General features: G+C 38.5%; 1 protein-coding gene across 1 annotated transcript in view; it reads left to right on the top strand.

The window, feature by feature from the left end:
* The window catches only part of ZNF407 (zinc finger protein 407), a 351,767-nt gene that overhangs the window by 210,128 nt on the left and 114,716 nt on the right, over positions 1 to 26,923 (top strand). Inside the window, exons 6-7 of the mRNA XM_052786923.1 lie at positions 1,654 to 1,737; positions 10,950 to 11,070. Of these exons, the coding sequence (XP_052642883.1) occupies positions 1,654 to 1,737; positions 10,950 to 11,070 (205 nt within the window). The remainder of the gene's footprint in view (positions 1 to 1,653; positions 1,738 to 10,949; positions 11,071 to 26,923) is intronic.

The following is a 26,923-nucleotide window of genomic DNA, read 5'->3' as shown; positions in this document are numbered from 1 at the left end:
ACTCTCATCAATGGACCAAATTTTCAAAAAAGCCCAAAATCCTGTAAAATTTCAGCCTGTTTCTCTTGATCAGATTTGGGCGCAGAAAACTAACAATACACCATTTGCTTTATTCTGAAATGGAGAATTTATGATCCCATTTTAGAGGCAGGGATCAGGCTGCCTTGGGAACTTGGAAGGAATTGCTTTCCTCCTTGTAGCACGGGGTCCAGGGACTCCTGTGCTGCGGCGACTGGGGTGGGGAGCTGGGGTTCCCATGGGGCCCCCATCGAGGCAGCGGTGGGAGAGGGCACCTGGTCTCTGTGGTGCTCTCCAGGGAGCTCCCACTCATGAGATGGTCTCTTGCTTATATTAATGGCATCCAAAGTTAACTGAGGCACTGTGCTTTTCCAGAAAGTCCATGTATTAGCGTGCCTGGTTACATGGGAATAAACAACGTGGAGGTTTCCATCCCTCTGTCTTCACAGGAGGACTTGGTAATTTGACACCCGACCTCTTAACCCAGCTGTCTTTTGTAGAAACTAAATTTCCTTCCCCACGGGGAAGAATTTGAAGGAGACTGTTAGTTTCAATGAATTCAGCATCATTGCCCCACCAGCCCCCTCTCCGTTATGTTGCTGCGAAAGGAGACAATTTGGCTCCAAATGACTAATGTGACTCTTTTTTAAAAAAATATTTTTAAAATTTCAGTCTTATCTGAGGTTATGGAGTCTATATCTGAGGTTAGCGTTATTAATTCATAATGACCTTCCATGTGGCCTTCATGGGCTGAGATTGCTGTGCATGTTAGTACATACTGAGTAAAAATATTGCTGTGAAATGATAGACTGTATTTATAGACAACAGGGCAGAATCCTAGCTTTTATTAAAAAAAAGCCACCTAAAAAGAGAGCATTTACACACTTTTAATGAGTATTGAGCTTGCCAAAATCTCTCAAATTGGTCCAGAGGTTTGGAATGAAGAATTATCATTCGAAGACGAACAGTACGAGTTCTGCTGCAATTTCAGTAGCAATCCCCAGACCTGTTTTCTTTATGTCATGAAAACTTTAGAAACATAAACAGTGCTGAATTGCCACTGGTACTGAATAATGTGGCTTTTATTGTTGCCTAGGTTCTTCCGTATATTCAAGAAAATAATTTAATACTTATTAATAAATAAAAGGTAACTAAAGATGACTGTCGTCTAGTCTGTTGAAAATTTCCCAGTACCCTTGATTTGTTAGTAAATTCAATATATTTTATTTAAGCAGAATCATATATACAGTATATTAACTTTTTTTCCAGGCAATCTTTACTCAGCACAGAAAGGCCAGATGTATGGGAATTGTAAAAAATCAGGATATGCATAAAAACTGTTCAAGTGCATAAAGCAGCCCCATCTGGAAGACATCTAACAGAAATGAAGTTGTACAAAACCATTCCATTGATAATAAAGCTAATTTTTATGGGTCTGACAAGTATGTAATTATGTTCAGTGGTGCTTTTCAGATTTTATCACAGTCAATAAACCGCAGTGGTAATTTCATTCCCATTTGACATATTTACATGGAAACATTTGATTGGAGGAATTAGTAACCCTGAAAGCCTTGATAGATATGTTTTAATGATCTGTGACCTCCGCAGTCCCTCATCTGTTTATTGTTGCAACAGGCGAGAAGTCGTTCCTCTGTGACCTTTGTGGCTTTGCCGGCGGGACACGTCATGCCCTCACCAAGCATCGGCGGCAGCACACAGGTCAGTAAAGCTGTCTTTACTCTTTGCTATATTTTCTCCAGCAAGGGAGTCCCTCTACACTAGGGAGTAACGCAAGTCAAATAGCATGTTACAGCACAAATAATACATCGGCTCATTGTTTACTTTGCTTTTTCTCGTTTTTGTAAAATCGGTATGCCCAAGGTCTGCATCAAATCTGTTAGCTGGGAGTTTGAATAATTGCTTGGGAGGGAGCGGGGCTTATTTTTGGTGTTTTTTCTGAAGGAAGTAGAATTGTGAAGACTGGCTTTCTTCTTTAAATGAATACTAAGTCTACTAATTTTTCCAAGGCCCAAATAGATTACCTACTCTGAAGATTTTGCAAGAGTCTGCTAGAATGTCCCTGGGCGAAAATTAGAGACTACATATAGATTAATCCATTATTTTGGACTGAGACATAGTTGAAAGCTAGTGTTGTTTCAGTTGCCCTTTTGTAATTTTAAGATAGTTTGTAATTAATAGGTGCAACTTTAAGAGTTACCACATGGTTGGCATGTAAAGCAGGATTTCTCTCCCAGAATTAGTAAAGCTTTCCTACCACCTGGTTATAAAAATTTAATATCAGATAAAATTAAATTGGTTCTTAGTTTCAGAAGACCAGAAAAAGTGTAAGTATTAAACATTTATTAATACATTTAATTGTGCTTTTTAGTAGTTCCTTGTAAGTGTTTGATTATTTGAATAGATTTTGTCCAAACAGACACAGAAGTGTTGCTGCTTAAGCCACTGTAGTTTTTGTTTTACTGACTACCATGAGGATAATGTAATATCATCAGGAATTGCTGTGTGAGTTAAGTGACCATTGTCTAATGTACAGTGGAAAGAAATGGCTAACAAATGAGAAGCTGTAGTTACATCATGAATTTTCCATGGATTTTGTAAAGGAATCTCAGTGGGAGATTTTATTATGTCCCTGAATAAACTAATCTTGATTCAGGACATACACCGTCTAAGTGCGTAATTTCCTGGAGAGCAGCTACTCTCTTTCTTGAGAGCCTGAAGCCATTCTTTCCACCCTGTATTCAGTTTATTAAAGCAAGCATATTTGGAGGAGAGTCTGATGCTTTCCAAAAGGTGGGGTTTTCAGTGCCAGTCAGGCAATATCTTGAAATGGATAAACTCAAAAAAAAAAAAAATATGCAGGGCCAAATTTTGCTTGCAAGTCTAACTAGTAATTGTACTTCCAGAATTTTTCTTCTGATAACAAGGAACACGCATTTGTATGAAAGTACTGCCACAGTCAGTTCTCATTCCCTGCAGGAAGATTGTATTTTTAAAGTGTCCAAGAAAAGGCATTTAGTAAATATAAGTTCTCTTAGTATTATACTCTCTGAATGGTAACGGGAGCAATTGCAACTACTGGAATGGAAGTTGCGTGCTTCAGCTGTAACTAACGGTTTCCATTTTTTCTGGAGCTTTGTAAGAATTTTCACATGTTGGCTGAAGTTTACCAAATGTGGGCTAAGAATCAAAATGATTTTTTTTTTTTCTTTAGCAGAAATAAATCATTGTTATCAATAGGATGGGAGCTACCTTTTGTTTTTTATTGGCCTGCCACGTGACACACTGGGATCACACATATGTCTACGACTCGTAGTCAGTGCAGCCACACAAATGCTAAACAATCGTTTAAGAATGGAAAAGTGGAAAAAATGCATATTCTTGTCTTTACCCTTCTTGTCTTTACCTATCATGTGAGTACAGATCTGGTTTCTCAGAAATGTAAGCCCTTATCATTGGTTATATATTTATATTTTGGCATGATTAGGCCACAAGCTGATAGAAAAAATATTTTATTTCCTGGTTTATGTGCAAAATCAGGCTGAAAATATTATATGTTCCTGGTGAAAAGCTGTCCAGGTTTTCGATGGCATTGTGCCCTTCTTTTGCCAGTATGGTAGAGACTTTTGTGCTATGATCACAGGGATTCACAGGTTATAGATCATGAAGCTTGCATCTAGCAGGCATAACTTTATATTTTATGTCAGGTCTGGAGGCTCGTTATTACTTTGCTATTAACTTTATACTATACAGGACAGTATCTCAGAGGCAGAGGGATCTATCTTTTTGGCATTTATCTGCCTCTGTGGCACAAACAATCAGAGATGATTCTTTAGCAGAAAAATTATCTGTAGCTTCTATTTGTTTCAAGGAGAATGACACAATCCACCTTTTCCTGCATTGTTGCACTTTCATGGGTTCCCTTGTATTTTCATCCAGTGCACAACTTTATCTCAGTCCTTAGCTGCATGCACTCCTCTCTGAACCTGAATTTTCTGTGTCCCCAGTTGGCACAATTTTCCCAGAGCAGAATGCCAAAGCAAATTACAATCAGGTTTGAAAGGGATAGGTATCAAAAATAGTCTAAATGGCTTAAATAATTCCCTGCTCTAATACAAGCTGTCTAGGGGGCTGACACAGAACATCTTCCAATCCAAGATTTACTTCTATCACCTGTCAGAGACCCTTGATTCAAGGGCAAATGAGCAAATCCTCACATGTAGTTGAGGAGTCTTAACCGGCTTAACAAGCCTCCTCTCATCCCAGCCTCAAGGCCTGAGGTGTCCTGACACCCCAGAGAAATGTTCAGCTGCTGATAGATATTTGACACAAGAGAGGACTGGCTGTAGGACCAGCCACTTAAGACTTTTGATGCTCTCGATTCTGGTATTTCCTACTCTGTTCTTCTCTGCTTAGATGAGATTATTTTTATGTACTTGGACAAATACCTTTACCTTGTGAAAGATGCAGTTTCTTTGGAAATATTACAGGGAGCATAAAGTGTAACTTGGTGTGAATAAGGCTCGCAGAATCTAGCCCTCGGTCACTCATGGAGCAAACTGTAGGGACTAGTTTGGTAAAATAGGATGTTATCCCTGGAAGATATGTTTTTGGTTTTTAGATGAAAAGAAGTGCAGGAATGTTAAACTGAAAGAAAAAGTCATTAGTTTTAAGACTTGAAAATGTTTGTACTTAATTTATTTGCAAACATGATGCATTTCCATACAGATTTCCTTGATACAGGCTTTTGCAACTGTAAAGTAGACCTGTGAAGTAGAAAAAAATAATTTGGCCTATCAGGAGATCCCTGGTGTTTCACCAGTTGACATTTTTATTCTGTGTTACATATGTCCTTAATGACTGACCTGGTCCTGTGAGAAGCGCACACTTTGAACACAGAATAAGCTAAGCCTTTGGCTGATTTTGTCCTGGTAAAATGCTCTAGCATTCCTTTATGATGTGAATGCACCTTCTTCCAGTCCTATTCTGCAAGAATCAATCTATGAAATTCTGCAAGTCTTTCACTGGCTATGTAAATATCAGTGGCCCGATCTTCCGTTTTGTGAATTGAAGCAATAGCAACTTCAGGAGTGGTTCGGAATTGACCAGAATTTTATCACACTGTAAAGAATACTTACATCTCTGTTGAATGCTTTACAATAGACACTTGTGGCTGCCTAGGCTGTGAGCAGAAACTGTCTTAAGAAACTTGGACCACTTGCAATATCGGCTGGTGCTATGTGGTAAATAAGGGACAGCTTGCGGTACTGCAAGAACATATATGCCATAGTTCTGGTGGCTCAACGTGACGGGGAGGAAAAATTTTCATCTTTTGAGTCATCCTGAAACAACTTTTTTTGATTCATCTTTTGTCCCAGTAAGAAGATCTGCCTGAAGATAGGAAGATAAATAATATTGCAAATTTTAGTGTTGGCTGAATTTAGAATTAGTTGAATTCCAAAGAGAATTTAAGCGATTACCTGAATTCTATAACAAAAAAGAGTAAATAACCTCTAAATCAGCCATCAAAAACATGCAGACACATGCGAAAGAAACATATAATATCACATAATTTAAATATTTTGCCTTAATCGTAATCAACTAGGAGATGGCATAAGAGAGAAAAAATAAGCAAGGGTAATTATTTCTGGCTTGAAATGAAAACACAAAACCACTTAATTCTTAATTTTAAAATGTCCTTTTTTTTTTTTTTTTAATGTTATTCTTGTTATCATTCTGCTCTCCTCCTTTGTTCATCTGCCTTTTGGTTTCACTCTAGTTTTCCCTTCCTCTACATGTTTCCCAGTAAACTTCCATTTTGTGCTGTAGTAGCTGGCTCAATGCAACAATGCTGATCAGTCACAGCCTGTGTTCTCTTGCATGAAATTCCTTTTTTAATGTTGGTTAGTCCTCCTGCAAATTGCAAAAACCCAATCCTCATCTTCTACACAATGACAGTCTACGTTTGCTTCTCGTGTATTGGTTGTGGTGGAATCTTCCTGGGGATCATAGAAGTACATTACAGTAGTAGAGCGTTACAGGGTAAGTACACTTACTGTGCACAGAAACTCTGTGACAGTTACCCTGAACCTGTGGAACTGCTTAAGAAGATTGTGTCTTTGTTCAAATATTTTCATGAATTTTTGAAGATGGTAGCTTACATCGTACAGATCTCTGTTTGTGTGATTGCTTCTGCTCACTCATTTCAATCTTGCACTTCTCAAGACATTTATAGGTCAATGTAATAAAGAAAGAAAATTTAATAATATATGTGTTTTTATCCAGATGAGTGACTCGCTTTGTGTTTCTATTTCTCATGTGAACTGCTCTTTGACTTTAATGTGTAGTTACATTACTCGGCATTGAATTTAATGTATAATGTAGCCCCTTCCCTTCAACTTCCCCACCACAGCTTAAAAAAATTATAATGTTGAATACCACAGAAAATGTAGCACGGTAAGAAGGCTTACTGCTCTTTTCAGCAAGAGGAGAGGTGGAATTTGAAGCGGATCTGTGTTGTTTTTCCTTTTCCATTTATGCCAACATTTGCAGCAGAGTGTGGAACTTGGTTACAGCAAACCTTTGGCCAGAAATGACACCAAAAACCTAGGTATCTTAAAACTTTGTCTCTACCTAAGAGAAATTGTCTAGTGGACCAGTTTTCCTCCCATTTCTGAGCGTCAATCATTTTTTGCTATGGAAGAGAAAACCTATGGCATCTACAGGGTTTCTGCTAAGAAAGTGAGGGATCAAGGATGTACTTATGTACTTAGATGCAAAAAAGTTGACCAGACTAAAAGCAAACAGAATTTACTTCAGTATACTTCAGGCTTCGTTAGCAAGCCTGTAAGTGCCTCTCCAGGGAACAGCCTTAACAAACACTAGAGATAGTTGGAATTAAGAAAAAATCCTGTAACATTTAAGCAGATGGCTGCATTTTGTGGTCTACTCATTCCTTAGGTCACGCAAAACTTACAGGATTCTTTCTGTGCTGCTCAACACATCATGTGAAAGACAAATAGGTCTAAAAGCAATAGTTTCCTGTTGAGACAACTGGGGTAAGATTTCTTCCATCTTACTAAGATTCTGATTAGTTGCTCAAGACTTCCAAATTGAAGGCACTATGAGATTTTTATTTTTTTCCTTAATTTATGTGAAAGCTAGATCCTCAGTAGCATGTTCATAAAAATGCTGTATGTAATCTGTAGGTAGAAATTGTCTGGACAGTCATGATTAAAAATTTCACTTTGCCGTCCACAAATCAACATCTATCACCAAGATTTATAGTTTTTGTTATTGTGTTATTTCACTTTTCCTTTAAAAAGTACACGTTAAATACATAACTGCACAGAGAAATTTATGATTGCAGTAAGGTATGCTCTGTGTCCTAAAAAGCTCATCATCAAAGACAGAGAACTCAAAAGAGGTAAAATCAGAGAAAAAAGGAAGAAGAAAAGCAAAAGAAAGTTGTAATTTAGGGTGGGGAGAAAAGCTAAGATAGATGCTAAAAGAAATCAGTGCAAAATTTGGAGACGCAAGAGGAAAAGAAAGCCTTAGTCGTGATGGTTTAAGAAGAGCAAAATGGGTAGAGCTGACGAGGCTAACTGGATAGCAGCAGGCTTAACTGCTTTCGTACAGACTGGTGCACCCCATGATCTGACCCTTTTATCAGTTGCTTTCTGAAACATTGATTGTTGGAGCTAAAGTTTTCCATGTCAGGTACTGTAAACAACTGATGCATTTCAGAAGTTGCTTGCAGTATTGTCAAAAAACCAAAACCATTTCTTCTTTTGTGGTCCTGTGGTTAGGAAGCAGCTTTTTGAAAGTGCTTGTGTTAAAAACAAAATACCCCCCCCCAAAGATAGTGGGTCCTTGATCTTGGAACTTGTGTCCTTCCTTTTTTCCCCCCCATGGAGCTTGTTGACCATTGGGTCATTTTGGGTCACCTATCCTTCTTTTTTGTGGGGTTTGTTATTGATATAGTTAGAGGTGGTGAGGCACAGACAAGTCTTCTATAATAGTAAGGTGGCTGGGGGAGGTTGGTTTGGGTTTTTTTACCTTTATTAATCTTTAAATATGTAGACTTCATCCTTACACATTTCTGGATACACTATTTTATAGTTATTACATAGTGTTGTTTAAAAAATGCTGTCAGTATTGCTTTCTTGATTTGTGTTATTTTAATTTTGTATGAATTAAATTCTTTACTAGGGGTGAGGGAGCATCCTTCTGGAATATTTAATAGCAGCCCGTATAAAAATAAAATTAAGTTTATTGCTTGAAATGTCAGGCGGAAGGAAAATTGGGACACAAAGGCTGGCACATTCTGGTCCAAAGATAAGGAGACAAAAAATACTTACATGAGTAGGTCTGTGGAAAACTTAAATAAACAAATAAATAAAAGTACTGCTGCTACAGCTAATACAGTCTTCAACACCCCCCAACCCAAAGAAATACCTAGTCTTCTGTTAGATTTTTTCAACCATATACTTATCAACCTGGTTAATTTTCCACAAAAATAAATACTTTTTCCCACATGCAGCTGCTAAGAATTACAGGCCATGCTAGGCTGTCTTTTTTCCTCCCAGTTTAGTTGGCTTTTGTTGTGTGGTGCTGCTGTGATGTATTTTCTGTCAGGTGAGATTTACACATAGTCCACTTGACAGGAGCAGTTAGCCACAAGGATTTCCTAAGGAGAAACTTCCTGGGGCAGTGGGCAAGGATTATCATTTTTCTTTTGCTCACGATGGAATTTGCAAGCCCTCCTGGCTTCCGCGGGCCCTCGCTCGTCTGTCAGCCCCGCTGGCCCTGCCCCAGCACAGCAGCAGACCTTTACCTGATCCATCCTCCCCTGAATGGCGAACTAAAAACCTCCATTCAGTTCAGATCTGCTTTTTTTTTTTTTTTTTTTTTTTTTTACAAGGGGGCAAGTTGGCAAGGTTCTAATGCATTTTAAATGAAAGCAGTTAAAATAAGTATGTATGTTATCTAAAATACCTGTGGCTTTACTACTTAGGCTTGAAAATGTTGCTATCTTCTTTAATACTAGAAGATAAAATAAATCAGGCACAGGAAATCTTCAGTTCAAGAACAGGTTACGTTGCTAGGGAGTCTATGGCCTCCCAGAGAGTTTAATTGAAGCAGCAGCCAGTACCATTCAAGCTGCTGGGAGAATCAGCTTCTCCAGAGCAGAGAGTCAGTGTCTGACAAGAAAACCCCATTTGGGGCAGGAAAGACATACTTTCTAGCAGTCTCAATTTGTCCAGCATAGAGGATTCCGCATTGTGTCCTGCCCCTTCACCTTTCCTTGTCCCATGAAACAATAAATGAAAAATAGTGGCTGGTATTCTCTCCAGCAGCTGCTGAAAGCAATTATTCCAACTCTTTATGGAGCTTTCAGAAGCTGCTCTGTTGTCCTTCCGTACAGCATTACGGGCTTTTCAGGCCTGAGGACCTTGCATTTCTTTTCCACTTGGGAGGAAAAAAAACCACCCCAAGAGTCTCCAAGAATGAAAAATGCAGATTTCTCTTTCTTCTCAGAACTCTGGCAAAGTCTCTTTGGAAGTCTTGAGTGTCTTATGCTTTAAGCAGGCTTGAAAAATCTGGCTTGGAGGCACAGCCGCTTGGGAGTGGCCTTTGCTACTGATGTGTCTTCTGCTGGTGGTGTGTCTCCTGTCAGTCTGAAAAACTGCAAATTGTACCAGCTAAGAGGCTTAGGGTTCAATTTTGAAACTGCCTATTCTAGACCTCTGAACAGTCTACAAGGTAGGTGTCCATCCCTAGCACTTTTATTCAGACTTCTTAAGTTAGGGATGTTGATTCCTTATGTAGTCTTTCGGATAAATACTTATGAAGGCTTGCACAATGCAGTCAAGATCACCTAAGTTAGGAGCTGCCTTTTGTCTTCTGCATACAAAAAGAAACCTGTTTCCTCCCTAAATGGTAATTACATGTGCCTGTAAGCCACACAGAATATTTCTGGAGCAACCGGTTGGAAAAATGGGATGCAGGTGTTTTAGCTAGGCGTTGCAGTATGTGTATCTGTCATGAGATTTTGTCTTAGTGTCTTTTAAGGGGTGGACCCTTCTGCTGCAACAAAAAGTAGTCTTTTCACATAATAATTTATAAGCTAGAGATTTTTATCTATCTTCGATTAGTAGTCCTCCAGAAATTTTCAGTGCAGTTGCACATGCAGCAGACTGAATTTTAGTCTTCTGAAAATATATTGTTCTAGTCTAGGTTTGGCGGTTGTTTTGGGGGTTTTTTTTCATTAACTTTTCAAGTCCCTCTGCTGAAATTGGCCCACTGTTCAGAAAAGATTCACAAGGGCAGAAGGACAGCAGGCAAGAGAGGGGGAATGGAGCACTGAGTTCTGGTTCATGTTCTCAGTCCTGGTTTATGTGTGTTATTTAATGGATAAGACGAAAAATCCAGGACCAGGAACAAAAACAAAGGCACTTTCCTTCTGGAGATGCTCCTTTCTGAGCAGGCACTAAATACAAGCTTCAGACTGATTTCTCGCCTTCTGTCTCCACCAGTGTTGCTTTCAGGGCTGTTCACGGGCCCAACTTCAACAGGTGTAGGGTGAGGAATGCCTGTCATCTGGCGATGATATTTTCATGAAAGAAGGCCCAGTTACATGGTTACTCTGTTTCAGTGTGGTTCTTTCTCCTCCTTTTTGCTGCTGTGTAACACCGACACGGGAGGTCAGTTGGCTACTGATGTGTATATGTGTCATAGTGAGAATAGCATTTTGCAATTAATACACGTATTTGGAAATTTATTTTGTATTTGTGGTTGTTATATATACATGGACTAAAATCTATCTCAAGGGATATGCCAGAAATTTAGACTTGTCTTCCTTTTCTGTTGATGAAAACTGGTAATGCATATCTTCTCTTGTCACCTTCTAGGAGAGAAACCATTCAAATGTGATGAGTGTAACTTTGCTTCCACGACGCAATCACATCTGACACGACATAAGCGTGTCCATACTGGAGAAAAGCCTTACAGATGTCCCTGGTGTGACTACAGGTAATGAGTCATTAACTAAAGCATGATGAGAGAAGGGTTAAGGTGATCAGACGAGGTTCATTTGAAGTCACCAATAAAAATATATTGCCATTAAAACACCATCAGGGCAGCAGTAATTGCATATTAAATTAAGAGCTAAATTTAAAAACTTAGTCTTCAGTATTTAGGTATTACTTTGTAAAGAAAAACAAATGATGGGAAACCTTTTAGTGGTAACACTGCAGTGCTAATGTTGAGTGTTTGTTTCACAGCTGCTCTAGTGTCTGTTAGAATTCTCCATGGTGAGGCTGCTTATCTGCATCGCCTTTTCAAATCAGTTGCAGTTTTGAAATTTTTCTCGGTTGAGTTGCAACCATTTCACCAAGAAAGGAAAAGTCCCCTAAAAGGCTTAGCAGCCTAAATACTCACCAGACACTTATTAGAATGAGAAGCAACTGGAACTAGTTACAGTGCTGCAGAGTCTTGATTTTCTGCTCCAGTTTTCCTTCTCCTTGCCAGCCAGGGTATTTGGATGAGAGTTGGCCATAGGGTTGGTTGCATAGCAAAGTCTCCCATGTTGCACCACTAAAACCTTAGGGCAGTGGATTACATTCTCAAAAATCACATGAATGGACAGCTAAGATTCCTTCTGGTGCTCATCCCATGTGTCTTTTGTTCATCATAGACCACTTATTAAATGATCTCATAGTGCTTCTTAAATTATTCTTTACTCTTAAACATACTTCTACAATCTTGAATACTTTTAAAACCTTGCAGTGAGATGGCTAGTCTATGTGTACTATACAGGAATCCATAGAAGTTTTTCATGAGCAATTTGCAAGAGTTGATGTTCAAAAAGTTTTTAAAAAAATCAGTATTATATTTGATAAATGGCATGTGATTATGTAATTAGATGCATGTGCTGTGATGCATGCACGCAAGAGGAGAAAGTTAAACATTTGATTATACCACTATAGCATTTTTTATTTTCTTTTAATGCTGAGCATACAACTGTAATGTTCTTTTACTATAAGTTTTAATGTAGTTTCCTAAAACAAGAATATGTAACAAAGCCTAGCTGCTCTCATAATACCTGGTTTCACACTGTTTACGAGCTACTTTACTGAAAGCTCCCATACACAAAGCTTCTGCAGTGATCATGCAGTTTCTGTACAAACATTTTTGTTGCATTGGTTTGTGCATGTGAGTTCTGTGAACTCTTCTCTATTGAGCACCCATTAAATTACTGCCTAGAACTGCAGAGAACTGAATTTGATAACCTCGGGGGGGAGCTTCCATTTCTGTGCTGCTACGTTAAGGGTCCCCCTGCTTTTTTTCTTTCTTTTTTTCTTCTTTTTTTTTTACGTAGAAGCATTTCTGTCAGCTTCAGTAAATCATCTAAGAAAGAGAGGTGATTTTGTGTTTGTCAGAGTGGTTACATTTAAAGGTCTGTGTTGAGTGAAGTGAGAGCATATAAGCAATAGCATGACATGATGTGCTGCAATGAAGGTAAAAAGGAGTGCTCTCTTTGGTGCTGCATGTTTGAGGAGGCTTAATCTTGTGGTCATCCTCTTTAATGAATCATCCCAATTAGAAGGAATAGTCTTATTACAGAACTACGTAATGAGAGGTGGGTTACGGTGGGTTTGAATTCCTGGCTTGAAGACCCTGGAGACTGGGAGCGTTGTAGATGTGAATCAGTTTGCAGTTTGGGGTTTGTTATACACACGCAGTGAGTGGATGCAATTCCCTCACTCAGTATGACAAAACAAGTAACTTTAATGCTCTGTTTAGTGAAGGATGGGAGATCATTTTTCTTTGGAAGGACAGTTTTCTGTGTGGGATAGAAATTCCAAGAACTGACAAGGTTTTTACTAGTATTTTATTATATTGGAAGTTATTAGAGAAGAAGCAAGCATATAGCTTATTTTATCAGGATTAACAAGAAATCTCTGAGCATCCCCTGCTTCTATATTATTGAAAAAGAAATGTTTCATGGTAATAGGACATTAGTTTCCATCCCTTGGAGGCCAATTTTGACCTAATCTTTGGAGGCTGATCTCTACAGATACCAGCTGATGAAGCTTTGATTCTGCAGGAAATTTGTTCTGAGCTCAGCTGAAAAACATCTGGCAGGGGTGCAGGAATCAGAGCTGTGCTGCTGCTGCAAGTTCATAGAGGCAGTGAGGCACTCGGTGTAGCTGCAGAGGAGTCAGTAGAGGGGCTGCTGTATTTATTAGCCCAGCAGTCCAGCTTGTGCCTGCCAGTTTCCACAGTCCTGGGATATTAGCCAGCCTTGTTGGCAAGTGTATTTTTTGCTCTCTATCCATCTCTCTCATTTTTTTTTCTCTTTTTTTTTTGTTTTAAAATATAATTTTAAGGGAATCACGTTTCCTCCTTGTCAACTCACCCAGTACTACATCTTTTCATGGAAAGGTATTAGCAACTCTGTAAATAATGTCCTTTGCACCAGTTCAGCAGAACGTGTGTACTCTTGCGAGTGTCACCTACAGAAAACATAAAATCAAGATTTTAAAATCTGCTGACCCTAGTGATAAAATTCACCCCCATGTCTAGTGCTCGAGTTCTCACTGTGGTGCTTTCAGCTCAGCCCTTGCACTCTAAGTTCATCCAGACTATTTCAGATGTTGCTGTTTAGTGTTGCTTGGCAACTGCAGACTCTTTAATGACCCTTGTAGTTTCAGCGAGGTGAATATTCCTCATTTTGTGTACGGATATGGAGTAGAGTATTGTTAGTGCTACCATAAAGTCTCCTTTCACCAATAGGTGAAATGATCTCTCTATCAAGTAGTTTGAGATGCTTGAATTAAAAGAGTGTCTAAATACAAGGTATTCTAATTATTCCTGTTCAGCTCATCAGCGCTCAGAGGGTTTATAGAGATTCCTGATTTCAAGCTTTTTAATTCCTCAGGAGGAAATTGTGAACAATCATCCTGCAAAAACTCTTGCCAGTCTAGTGACTGAAAGGCTAGCTAACCCTGGCTAGAAGTAAGAAAGGAAGGCAATTAAAAGAAATTAATCTGAATTTAGGAACTGTTATGAAAATCTGGATCACCTGTGACTGGGCAGGCACCTAGAACTCTTTCCCCTGCCCCCCGCCGGCTTAGCAGCAAAAACTGAAGTGAAATAGGCTGCAAGATACTATGGGAAAAAGAATGATTTTGGCTGCATGGACCAGAAAAGGGAATTTATCCCCTATATAAACCACAGCATGAGAAATTCTTTTCTTAACTAGGAAAAGGCATGAATGGATGTGGTTTTCTGAAGTGAATAATAAACTAAGCTAGCATTTTTTAGCTCACAAATTATATATTCTTAATAATGTTCATATTCCCCAAAAGAAAATGAGAGATTTTGCTCACTTTATGTTACCAAGTTGCTTCTATAATCTATGTTTAGGGTGGTACTTAAATATTCTTGCAAAAATGTTACCTTCCATATCTACTTTTTGTACTGTGACCGCTTGATTTTTTTTTGTCTAAATCTTTTGTATATTGATAACAAAGAAATGAACATCTGCTTTTCTGTGTAGCAGTATGCGACTTCTAATATTGATTATAATTTGAAATCATATTTTCAGTCTAGTTTTTAAAATCTAATTCCTTTGAAGGAAGAAAAATATATATATTTGTAAATATAAAAATTTGCTTGTTAAATGTTTTGGTTATATTTTTTTCACATTTGTGTTTTCAGTTTAGGTTTGCCCTATTTAGATAAAAATATGCACAATTTTCCTTTGCATTTACTTTTTCAAATCACATAGCATGTCTCTTCATTCTTAAGTCAGTGCACTTCTTCATACAAAAATATTCATTCAGTCCTAATTAATGTTCAACTTAATTTTATAATACAGAATTGGTCTCATAGGGCCCTACACCACCATTACATATGCAATGCTTATTTTATATTTCTTAGTCATTTAAAAAAGATGTGTTACGTGGCTGAACTTTCCAGATTACACAATCCTAGAGTTATACTGACAATGATGCTGTTTGCATTTGGTAATGGGCATAGTCAGTGGTGAAGAGCCATATAAGCTCCTGAAACCAAACAACGCCCGTGAACTTCAACTGATTTCTAAATCTGTCGGTTGTGCAGTCTGTGGCCAGACTTTCTAAACCTGCAACATATTTAGGCACCTGAATTTAACCTGATTTCAGAAGTGCTAAACTCCCATAAGTCTGATGATGTCAATGAAAGAAGCAGACATACAGCATTTTCACAAACTGAACTGGTTTTGTGCATGCATCTAAAGTAAAGAATTAGGAATCTCATTTTAGTCATATGTTAGGCTTTAAATTCAACTCCCATTGGTACTGACTTTCCATGTAACTATCAGAGCTTCTCAGGCAAGTAATAATTTATGTTCATGGTGTGTGTGAGGGGGATGTTTCAGTATAAAATGGATCTGGATTACATTGTTTTGCGGTGGAGGGGGGGCAAAAGGCAGAGCCCTGCTTTTCTCACATAGTCAAATTTGTTGGAGTTCAGGGCTCAGGAGGAGCACTGGCACAGTTTTGTGATACAGAAACGCTATTGCTACAACTTTGACCGAGAGAGTGTGGGACAGGTATAATGTTAATGTACTTTGTGCCATCCCTGTGCTGTAATTAAACAAAATGACTCTCATTTCTCTGGGATTCCACTGTATGGTTCATTTTTCATAGAGTACCCATGGGGGTAAGGGGAAAGAGGGAATGGACGACAACGTCCAGGGGATTGGTGATGTTCTGCAGCCATAGATAAGAGGGTTTAGAAGCTGTGTAAAACAAACAGCGAGGCCAGCAAAACAGCATTAATTCCGTAAATGCACCTTTCTATAAAGTACATGACTTGTGAAGGATGTCTTACAAGACTGAGAATAAATAGCATACATTTTTAATATAATTATGTAAACTAAAATAAATATTTTACATTTATTATGCATAATAAAATAATTAGACAACATTCTGTAAGGGATTATGGCATCTGAAATTCCAACTGCAGAAGGATTCATTGCATATTTTCAGCAGCAGCAGCAGCATGACTTAGGGGGAGTGACTCCACAGGGGCTACTTTTCTTTTTTTGGACAGCATCCCTAGGGAGTTCCTATTTCCCTCTGACTTATAGTATCTGTTCATAGGTTGTAAAGACCAGTTTATAATACACTCTAGGATTTGCACCTAAGTCATAAGAATGTGCAAAGTAAGTGTTTTCTCTCTGTATATTTTGGTGAATTTAATAACCTTTAGTTGTCTTGGTATGATTTCATCAGCTGTGCGCTATTCCCTCGTTATATCAAGGATAACTAGGGACTACTTTAAATGCTGAGGTAACAATATGTACTTATTCATAGCAAAACTGAAAGGCTGTTAAGGCAACTTCTACATAAAATGACGAAACAGTGTATTTATCATTAAAACGTTAACATTAATATGCTCTTTGTAACCAGTGAAATTTAATATGCATGTATGGGAAATAACTAGGTTATGCAACTGTATGGAACATTAGGCTGATGAGGACTCCAAGTGGCAACCACCACTGCACTATGGAAAAACACTTTTTTATATATATCAAAAAGGCAGAATTAGGCAAAAAAAGTGCATATGCTTTGTACTAATAAGAAATTGCTAAGGACAGTAATGCATCCATGTAACAGAGCAAACTGAGCCTTCAGGAAGCACTTAAGCTTCTGTTGTGATCAGCAGCAGGAGTTGAGGATATCCAGTGCTTTGTGCTAGCAGACTTATAAACAAATGAAGATAGAAGCTTAGAGAGAAATTCTGTCAGTGCATGGGCATAGTTCCCAGATGCAAACTCCTCAGAATATTATTCAGCCCTTAGTTTTTAATAAACATTCAGATAAAATATTTGGTAATATTTCTATTAATCTGGAATAAAATATGCTGTAGCATTTAAGTCTATAAAAGAAAAATAATCTGAAATAAAATTTAGATATAGCCGCAAAACCACTTTAATTATTCTAGTGAATACGTGGCATGCAAAACAGTGGTTGGTATTATTCCCTTTATCATGTTTCTGTTGCTTAATAAAACTTTTTATATTCATCTAAGTTATAGCAAATAGTTCATGTGGTAAACTCAGAATAAAAATATGCAATGTGATAGTGCAAAATGCAGATCAGCTATCATGTTAACCAAGAAATAGCTCCTAACATTCAGAAATTTGTAGGACCAGAGAGCACAAAAATAATGATATGGCCCTTGCTGAGAGATGTGTATGGTGTCTGCACTGACTGAGAAATCCTGTCTCTGCAATTTTGGAGAATCGTGTTGGTGGCACCGTACAAAAGAACTTAAACTCCCTCTCTCTTAGCTCTCCCTGTCCTCCCTGCCAGATGCCAATGTCACTGCATGGACTGCTTAAGAGAATGTATGCTTATTAGAAAACATGATTGTTTCTTAAAAAAAAGACATATATGTACACGCACACACAAATATATTGGTGTATGTAGACTTGATGACTATGGTCCACGATGAAATTACCCTGTTAAGAGGCTTTTGCACAGCATGCAATAGTATAGTCACTTTGTGAAGTCCTTTGCTTTCCGTATTTTTAATTAATAGCATAGTAAATGCACTCTATTTGTAGAAGGGTAATACGGATTTTTATTTATTTTAATGAATAATACTTACTCCTTATGATATAGAAATCCATCAATAATTCCATGAGCATTGGTAACTCAAGCTTCTTTTGTTGTTTTTTTCTTACTTTATTTATTTATTTCTGCTTTCCAATTTTTTTCCTGTGGCCACTCTAAGTAAGAGGAGTTAAAAATTGCTTTTTTAATTCAGTGAATGTGTGATTCCAATGCTAACACTGAACCGCTGGACTTGGCACTTTAAGGATCCACCCAAGTATCTTTACACCAGTCATGCCGTAGCAAGCATTGATAATACTATTCTAGCCTCATTTTGTGTTGAGTCCTTTGAAGTACAACTTTTAAGTGATGTATTTAAGCCTAAATGCCATGCTAAATTACTCAGGGGTGACCACTGAGTTTAATGTTACTGAGACATGCAGCCATTTTGATATCAATGTAATAATTTCTATGTAGTTTTAACTTTTGACAGCTTCTCTCTGTTGCAGCCTGTCATGACCCTAGCTCAGCGCTCTATCAGTTTGTTCACACTTTGATTTAAGTTCTGCAAAAACATTCTCAGGTTCCTGATTTCTTTTGGTAGTTACTGTCTCCCCCTTGCTGTTCAATTTGGGCTTTGTCCCTAAACTTCTTACCCAGCCTCTCCCCTGCTGTACTGATGCTCTTTTTTTTTTGAATCAGAGTCCAACACACTTAACCCCAAACCACTTCATGCAGTGGACAGATTAATGTAACTAATGTCTTCTATTATCACTTTTTATCTTCTCCCTATCCTCACGCTTCTTTCTGGCTATGACGTGCAATCATCACTGTCTTATCTATTCCTCTTTCTAAGGAGCATAAATAAGTTATAATAAATATGCCTATATTTATATTTAATACATAGTTAATTAATGTTTATAAATCTGGAACGCCAGCATATATTTAAAACTAAAATAATCTTAAGTAGGTTGTATTTTGATAGTAAATAAAATTTTAGTACTAACCTCAGGATGAATGGCAAGGCTGTGGTCTTAATATAGCTTTTAGTAACAAAAAAGACTTGTAATTTCCTGTTCTTACAGTGTTTCTGATAAAAATGTACAGTGAAGATCTTTTATGTCTACAAATAAACTTTCATTTGTTGGAATAATTTGATCTAAAAATAATCATGGGCATCATAGCTTAATATGACCCTTTTAGGTAAAAAGTAATTTAAAAAAAGACTAAAATGACTGTATATGTTTTCTTCGCTCCTGCCTGTTAACACAGAATAAAAAATAAACATGTTTGTTTCTTTTACCATTCCTTAATCCCCAATCCAGTCATTATAAAAGGGCCAAAGCTATCTTTGGGGGTGGTCAAATCTACAAGGAATTATTATTATTGCTAACTACCAGCTAACTACCTGGCTGGTAGTTTGCAGTCTGAAAATATTTTGGTTGTGCTACAGGCCTTCAAGATGAGATTAATAGACACTAGCTTGTTGTGTTACATGTGGTTTATTCTCCAGGCAATATGGCTACTACCATGTAAAAAGGTTTCTGTATTAATGCTGTCTTTGTGACAACCTTCCCTTTTCATTCTTCATACACGACATACAAAACAGGTTAAAATGTTGGGAAGTGACAGAAAACAATTTCAGTTCAGAAGCGGTTCCAGAAAAGAGGTGTAGCCTAGCGCAAGGGGGAGAAAGGGAAAGGTCTTTTTCCCTTTAAAGGCTGATGAAAATGAGAGGAAGAAAAGCACTGTTGAATAGAAAGTAAAGGAAAGAAAGAGAGGAAAAAACAGAGCTTTTCTGTTTGAGAAAACTTGCTACTTAGATACTTCTAATGCATTAGAATTGATGAGCAATTTTCCAAATAAATATGGCTTTGTTAGAAACTCCTGATTTATTGAAGCTAAATTAAATCGCTTGCGCATTCCAGGAGAGTTGCCCTTGTCTCTGTGACAGTTTCTGCCCAAATTCCCCTGGACCGGTACATTGGGGCACTTTGGCAACACAGGTGCTGAAGACTCTGCCTCCACCACAAGGCTCCCTGCCTCAAAAGTGGAAGTCATGGGCTCGATGCGCCAGGCCTGCACCTTTGCAGTGGGGCTGGAGGGTGTTTTCCAGGGGCCACAATGCAATATGGTAGGACTGAGGCTCTGGGGCAGAGCCAGCACCTGGTTTTGGGAGGCTGGTGCTCCCGGCCACCCTCTCTCCAGTGTGGTGGGGAACCCCTATGGACTGAAAGCCCACCTCTGAGATCTTGAGTGCTCTAGACAATCTGCTTTGGAGACAGAGGCATCAGAGATTTGGGAGCTCGGAGTTCCCAGGATGTTGCTTCATAACCCATAGGTTCAAAACTGCTGCTTAGCTTTGGCCAGTAAAAGCCTTGGCAGGAACAAGGAGAGCTTGTCTCAAGGTTTGTGTGTGCCTTGCAGCTCTCCATACCATCAGTCACCTTTTCTCTTTCCTGAGCTGCTGGGAGAAGGCGCTGTGTTCCCTGTAGGAAAACGTGGCGTAGGGAGGACAGGCCATTTGGTATACAACAGCTCGCCTTCCCTGAAACCATTTTGCAGGCTCCCTTGTATGATACTCTATTCTCATAAGTCATGGATCAGGGTTGTATTTCACTTGAGGCTTTACTTACAAAGAGACAGTCTGGAGAGGAGCCTATTTTCCAAGTAACTTATTAAGTTGCTTGTTACAACTGTTTTGTCCCTGATTGGGATGGTCTTGGTGGTTTTGCTAGGCCTGCTTAGGTCTGAATAGCAGGTATAGATATTGCTGAGACTTCTTAGGGACTTGCTTTATAAAAGCCAGAACATAAAGCCCACAGTTTTGTTATTGCAAGTGATGGAGTGCTGCCCTGGTGTTATCATTGTTCCTTTTTTTTTTTTTTTAAACCACTTTTAAAAAATCTCAAAGATATTGCACACGCCAGTTGGTGGTCAGTTAGCATTTTAGTTTCCAGTTTCCTTTCCATCTATTAAAAATTTTAAAAGTGGTGATAGTAACATTCATTGAATTTATTTATTATATTAGGTTTGTTTGTTTAGCTTTTGTCTTTAACCTGTTGCATACTACATGTACCTGAATTTTGTGCTTTAATTTCTTTTTAAATGTGTTCTTTTAATAATGGAAAAATAATTAAGGGGAAAAAACAGAATCCAAAATATATATGAAAAAGACTGTTCTGCATTCTTGGATGCCTTGGGTCAAAGCTATTGCTTCTCATTTTACATCCTCAGAGAAAAGATGAGGTCTGTATGGCACTCCTCATCTTCCCCTCACAGGTTGTACATGCTGAGGCTTAGTGTGCTGGGAGAAACAGGCTGGTGCAACGCTCTTGTCCTTTCTCCCAGCCCCATGGGCCGGGGAATTGGAGTGGAGACATTCCTCAATACTTCCCCACCTCCTTCTGTAAATGAACTGAAATAGGAAGGTAGTGGGAACTGAGAGGGATAGGAAATAGCTGCTGCTGTTCATAGCCCGAGAGCAAGTTGATTACTCTTCCTGAAGTAAAGAGGAGGTTGCAAAGTGACTTTTGACTCTCAGACTGCCCAGATCTCCCTGGTGCTGCCAGGACTGGTAGCACAGCTGCAGGTTGCTCTGCACCTCAGGGCAGCTGACCTCCAGTCCAGTTCTGGTTCGTTTTTCCTTCCATTTAGGCAAACTGCCCAGCTCACCATGATTCCTAGGATATAAGTCCATACACATATATGCCTATTTTTAAATAATGCTTTAAAGTAACACTTCTGATGTTCTTCAGCATTGCTATCTTCTTATATTTGTAGTGATGGTATCATTTAAAAAACACACAACTAGAAACTCTGCAGTTCTTAATACTGTAAAATTATTTGTGTTATAATCCTATAAATACATCAAGTGGTTCTGGTGACATCATAAATTGCCTGAACATCATCCTACTAGTTCATTGTGATATTGCTGGTACCCCTTAAAATATAGTATTTACAGCTTTATATTTGTAACTTCAGTGCACTCTCCTTCAATCCCTGTTCAAGATAATTATGGATTCTCTCTAATAGCTGTAGTCGAGGACATAATTTGTTCTGCTAGAAATCCCATGTGGAATGTCTTCCCATACTGAGCTTCCTCAAAACATTTCTGTTGAAATTTTGCATGCACAGTCTACAGGGCAAACAATACTTAAAATCGTTTTGAAGTTGTAAAAGGTATTGTGATTATCAAAATGAATTCTTAAGTTCTGATGATTTTTCATTAGAAAAATGTGGTATTTCATACATCTTTTTGTTAACAAGCTCTTGGTAAAATACAGAGAACCATTTCCATTAGCAAATTTTGGAGATATCTGCTATGGGTATTTTAACATAGAAAACAAATTACTAATGGCTTTTTATTTTCAGGAAATAGATGTGTCTTCAGTTCAAAAAGGCAATTTTTATAAATCAGTTGACGAGGATTGATTTTTAGCCTGATGTCCCTAACTTATTCTGAGACTTGTACCAGCCCATCCATCCATCTTCTGTCAGTTTCTTTAATAACTTTTTAAGCTGTTGGCCAGTTTCAGTCAAAACTGACACCCCGTAGTAGTTGCTGAGGTAATTTAAGTTTCTACATGTTTCCTGAAAGAGGTGGATGAGGAGAGGAGAGAAAAAAAAAAAAAAATCAGTGAGGAACAGGCAGGAAAAATTCAGCTCTCATGCATTCCTCTCTCTTACACCCAGCTAGTGTATTGTTCCAGCCTCCCCACCTAGCAGAGCTGGTTTTTCTTGCCTGATGGGAGTATCTTGAAGGACATGTTGGGGAGCTGCTGTGACTGCATCGGGAGATGTAGCGAACAGGGCAAGAATGCATAGGAAACCATGCTTCAGTTGGTACAGCGCTCATGTATCAATCTTTTGGGGTCCCAAATTAACTGGTTTTTGCAAGTTGTCAGGACAGGTCAGTTTAAAAGTTAAAACTTGAAAGGTATTTTTAAGGAAAGAGAACACCGAGCTATCTCTGTTTTTCTTTAGAAAAGAGATTATTTGGGAGAGATTTGTACCCCTGAGATTGAGAGCACTGGCATTTCTTATTCGGTCAGTGAATAGGAAGAAGCTTCCCATTATGGAGAGATTATTCCACAAGTGCTTTCTTTGGCATTTCTTCTGTTTTCTTTAGGTCATTTACTGACGAATTGTGACATAATGCATAGATCTAGATATATGTATTTACATGAGGAAAAGAAGCAAAGTTTGAACAAATACTAAGTTCTTTTACGTGTTTCTGGTGATACTGAGCATCACGAATTCTCATCTCACATAGGGTCCAGCGGCTCTGTACCTATTTGGAATTCAGCCTCTTCATTTAGGTGACTAAATGTGACTTTCATCACATTTTAATTTGAATTTTAATTACTCAGCCTTTAAGATTTTGATCAGCACTAATAAATTACAGCACAGTCATCTTATACGGTATTTGGCTGATTGATTTTTGTATGCTAAAATCTAGTCATTTTGAGGAGCAATAAAAATACTTTTAAGTAGAAGAAAGGTTTCAAAGATAAAGGAATTTGTACCAGATTTGTTCAAGTCTCTGTCAGACTGGAGAGGGAAGACCTAAATCTGAGCCCTTGCAAGGGCAGAGCAGGTGGTTGCTATCCATTCTGTTTAAATAAATGCAGCAACATCAAGTCAGGCAATCACCCCGATCAAGGCTGGTGACTGCAGCTTTTGGGAACTGCTGTGTGTTGCCTGGTGGTGGTGCAAGAGGTGAGAGATGAGTATACAGTACTGGGTGATGCTAGCTCTGTTGGTGCCCTAGGTTGCAGAAGTGTATTCTGAAAGGCAAATATAGAATTTGTTTGTTCTAGCTGAGTTCTTGTCCACCCACATCTGTTCCTGGCTTCCTTCAAGTTTGGATCTCTTTTCCCTCAGAACAGTACAACATAATATCAGAAGAATCTTTTTTTTTTTTTTTTCCCCCTGCTCTGAAGTGCCCATTTTTAGTTTCAGTTCACCAGTAGCATGGCAGGAGTACTGTAACAGAAAGGATTATAACTAAGCCCCTCTCCAACTAAGCCTCTCTGTTCCATAGCTCAGTTGGGAGTCAGCTCTCACTGGCTGGATAGTGTGTACTGTCATGGGGTCAATACTATAAAACAAAAATAAAGATAGTGGATAAATTCCTGGCCCCACTGATGTTAATCACATCACCTCCATGTCCTTAGTGAAGCGATGATTCTCCACCTGTCATGAAGTACTTACTTCTTAGAAGAGACATGGGAAGGCAGGGAGTTGGCAGCACCTTTCACAAGACTTTGTATCCTGAACAGTAAAAAAGTTAAACTAGGCAAGTAGATTGTGGGATCAAGTACCCAGATACTTCTAGTTTCTGCTCAACTTTGCAGAGAGGATCCCAATCCCCTAAATCACGCCTTGTAAATCCAAAAGCAGCTACTGCTAAAGGAGTTTCTATTTTTCAGTTCCTTCTCTGTTGAGTTTGCAAGTTCTTGCACAGCTAAGTGAAATCACTGAGGCATGCTCAGATGTCTCTGTCCTGGGCAGATGGGTATCTTCTGCCTCAAGACTTTTGGTACACCTTCCTGTATTCTTGGGTATATGTTAGAGGCCTGAATACTAGACAAGTCAGGATTCATTTAATTAATAACAGCAGTGCTGTCCGCAGCCTGACTCTAGTTATTGTTCAGGATTCTCAGCTGAGAGGGCACAGAACAGGGGTTTGGGAGCCTATTCTTTGGATTTTCTAGGAAAGTTATATGGGGAACATAACTGAAAACAGAAGAACAATTCTGAAAACAGGGATTAGATCTGCTGTTGGCCCCTGGCGGTTCCTCACTGTCCATTGGCAGAGTTTCAAGAAGAAAGGGTACGTGCAGGATATTCCGTGCCAGCTAATACACTTTCCTGGGACACAGGAGAAAAGGATTCAGCCCTCCTCAAGATAAGGGCAGCCCAAAGCTCAGGAGTTCTACTTCCTAGGATAGTGCCTTAATTTCTAGAAAGTTAAGGACACCGGTGTTCTTTTCCTGAGTGCACAAGAGCTCCTGATGTTTCATATTGAGTACCTACACTTTCTTTAGAAAGAGTAGACACCTAATTTAAGCAAATCTTGAAACCTATGTTAGTTCTTTCTTATCTCCACTAATTGTATTGAGAATTTGAATGGTAATGGAGGACAGACTAGGTTGCCTTCTAGTACTGCCATGCCTGACGGTGCGCCTAATCAAGACAGAAGCTTATTTCTACCCCATTTTACTGATACCCTGCCTCCCAAACCTATCGCTACTCTTTTTGCCATTTTCTGATTATTGTATCCTTTTCAATGCTTAGATTGTAATTTTTCTGAGGCCGAGACTGATTTTTCTCTTGTTCCTCCATGCAGTGAGTGGCATAACATCATTCTGTTGTGCTATCGTCTAAAGTCACTATCCTGTGTAGTGGGAACATACCAGCTTTCTTGGAGCCAGTTTTTGCATCGTAAACATAGGATTGCATTTCACCGTAGGAGTATAGGAAAGCCTGTACCCTTATGGTGAAACTTTACTGTTGCCAAGACTGTGATACTGTTTAACTTGAACAGCTGGCAGCCTGCATTCAGTTGAAGCGCAATGTCAGTGCCTAATTCCCATAGTCTCCTTAGAAAATCTCATCTCTCATTTCTAGGACAAGTAATCCAATACCTTTCATGAGAACTAAATGCATATAAATAGAATTTTTCAAATACATGTGCAGTCTTAAGTGTTGTCAGGATTAGGCTGTTTTACTCTGGTTTTGTTTTTAAACCTGACCTTCAAATATGTGTCTCTCTAAATACATTTCTGCGTGCATTTTTTGTTGTTGTTAGTTTGGTTTTTGAGATCGTGTCATTGTTATATAGCTGAAGAAAGGGTAGTACTGAAAGCAATGCATCTTGGAATGCTAGTGGAACTATTTAGACTCTTTTCTTTAAAGCACAGCTTCTTGATCTATAACCATCCAGTATTTAGAAAGAAAGGATATCAGGATATTATGAGCTATATTCTGCTCTTGCCATTCACTTCATGTTAGTAAGCTGCTGTTCCGTAAACTCTTGGATGTAGCCCTGGAACATTCAGACTACTGCCATCCCAGCAGCAAAAAACCCCCTCTGTATACATCTGATAACAAAAAGGAAACAAATACATATATATAGTTTTCTTAAATTTCCATATTTAATTTATGTTTACTTTTTGGAAAATATTTGGGTTATTTATAATAGTTATACAGTAAACTCTTGTGGCCTTTAAAGAAGTATGTGGATTAATGACTTCTCAAAGAATTGTTTTACAAGAGTGCTGTGGTATTTTTAGAATGAGCGCTTAGTTAAAATAGTCACTAAGGGCATGTTACTCACATAGGCATCCCTTGTACAAAACCTATGTATTTTTTACTATCTATGCATTCTGACTTGATTCAGTAATGTACCTTTGTATACATACTTATAACATTAAGCATATGAATAGGTCCAGTTGTTCTAAAGTTAGTTGTGTTCCCTAGAATAACGTACTGAATTAGCCCTGTAAGGACTGTATTACTGTGATGCAAAATAGATTCAAAGGAATTGTTTGTGTTTATATAAAAGGTGAGGAGTGCAGGGGTTTTTTAGGTGGTTGTTTCTTTTTTTTTTAGTTTAAGAGTGGAATATATGTTTTCTTTAGCTGTAAAAGCACAATCAAGGCAACATGATAAGTGAGTCAGTGTTGTAAAAGTAAAACTAATTTTGCCTTCACTCACATGAGCTATAGAAGGAGGAAGCTTTATTGTCCCTGGGAAGGTGATAAGGCAGAGTAATTGTATATTATACTGTCCGGGAACATCTGCCTGAAGACTGTTGGAGCAATTCATCTATCATGGACGATACAGCATGTTTTGTCTTTCTGCTTTAACCCATCCCCACTGCTGGCCTGCACGAAGGTTTTGATAGGGACTGTGCCTGGGCTGGGGCTCACATTAATCAGTCCCCTTGTTCAACACTCCAGCTGACATAATTACAACCTGCGCACAGCAGTTATTCAAGTCGAGTCCTTGTCACTCGTGGTGCGAAACTACACAGCTCAGATCCCGAAGGAGATTGCCTTATCACACAGAACAAGGGCTCACAGGAGTTGAAGAGAATAGAAATGGGAAAATGTCTTCCGGGAGTACTATATATTCCTTTAAAATAAGACATTTGAGAGACTTACAAGGGACAAAGAGAAGCATTGTGCAAGGTCTGAAATGAACAGGTTATTATTTTTAAAAAGATTACACAGGCCATTTTTGTGAAATGGACATGGATTATT

The sequence above is a fragment of the Harpia harpyja genome, chromosome 5 (genome assembly GCF_026419915.1).
Source record: "Harpia harpyja isolate bHarHar1 chromosome 5, bHarHar1 primary haplotype, whole genome shotgun sequence".
Lineage (NCBI taxonomy): Eukaryota > Metazoa > Chordata > Aves > Accipitriformes > Accipitridae > Harpia > Harpia harpyja.
This window is presented reverse-complemented; position numbering and strand designations above follow the sequence as displayed.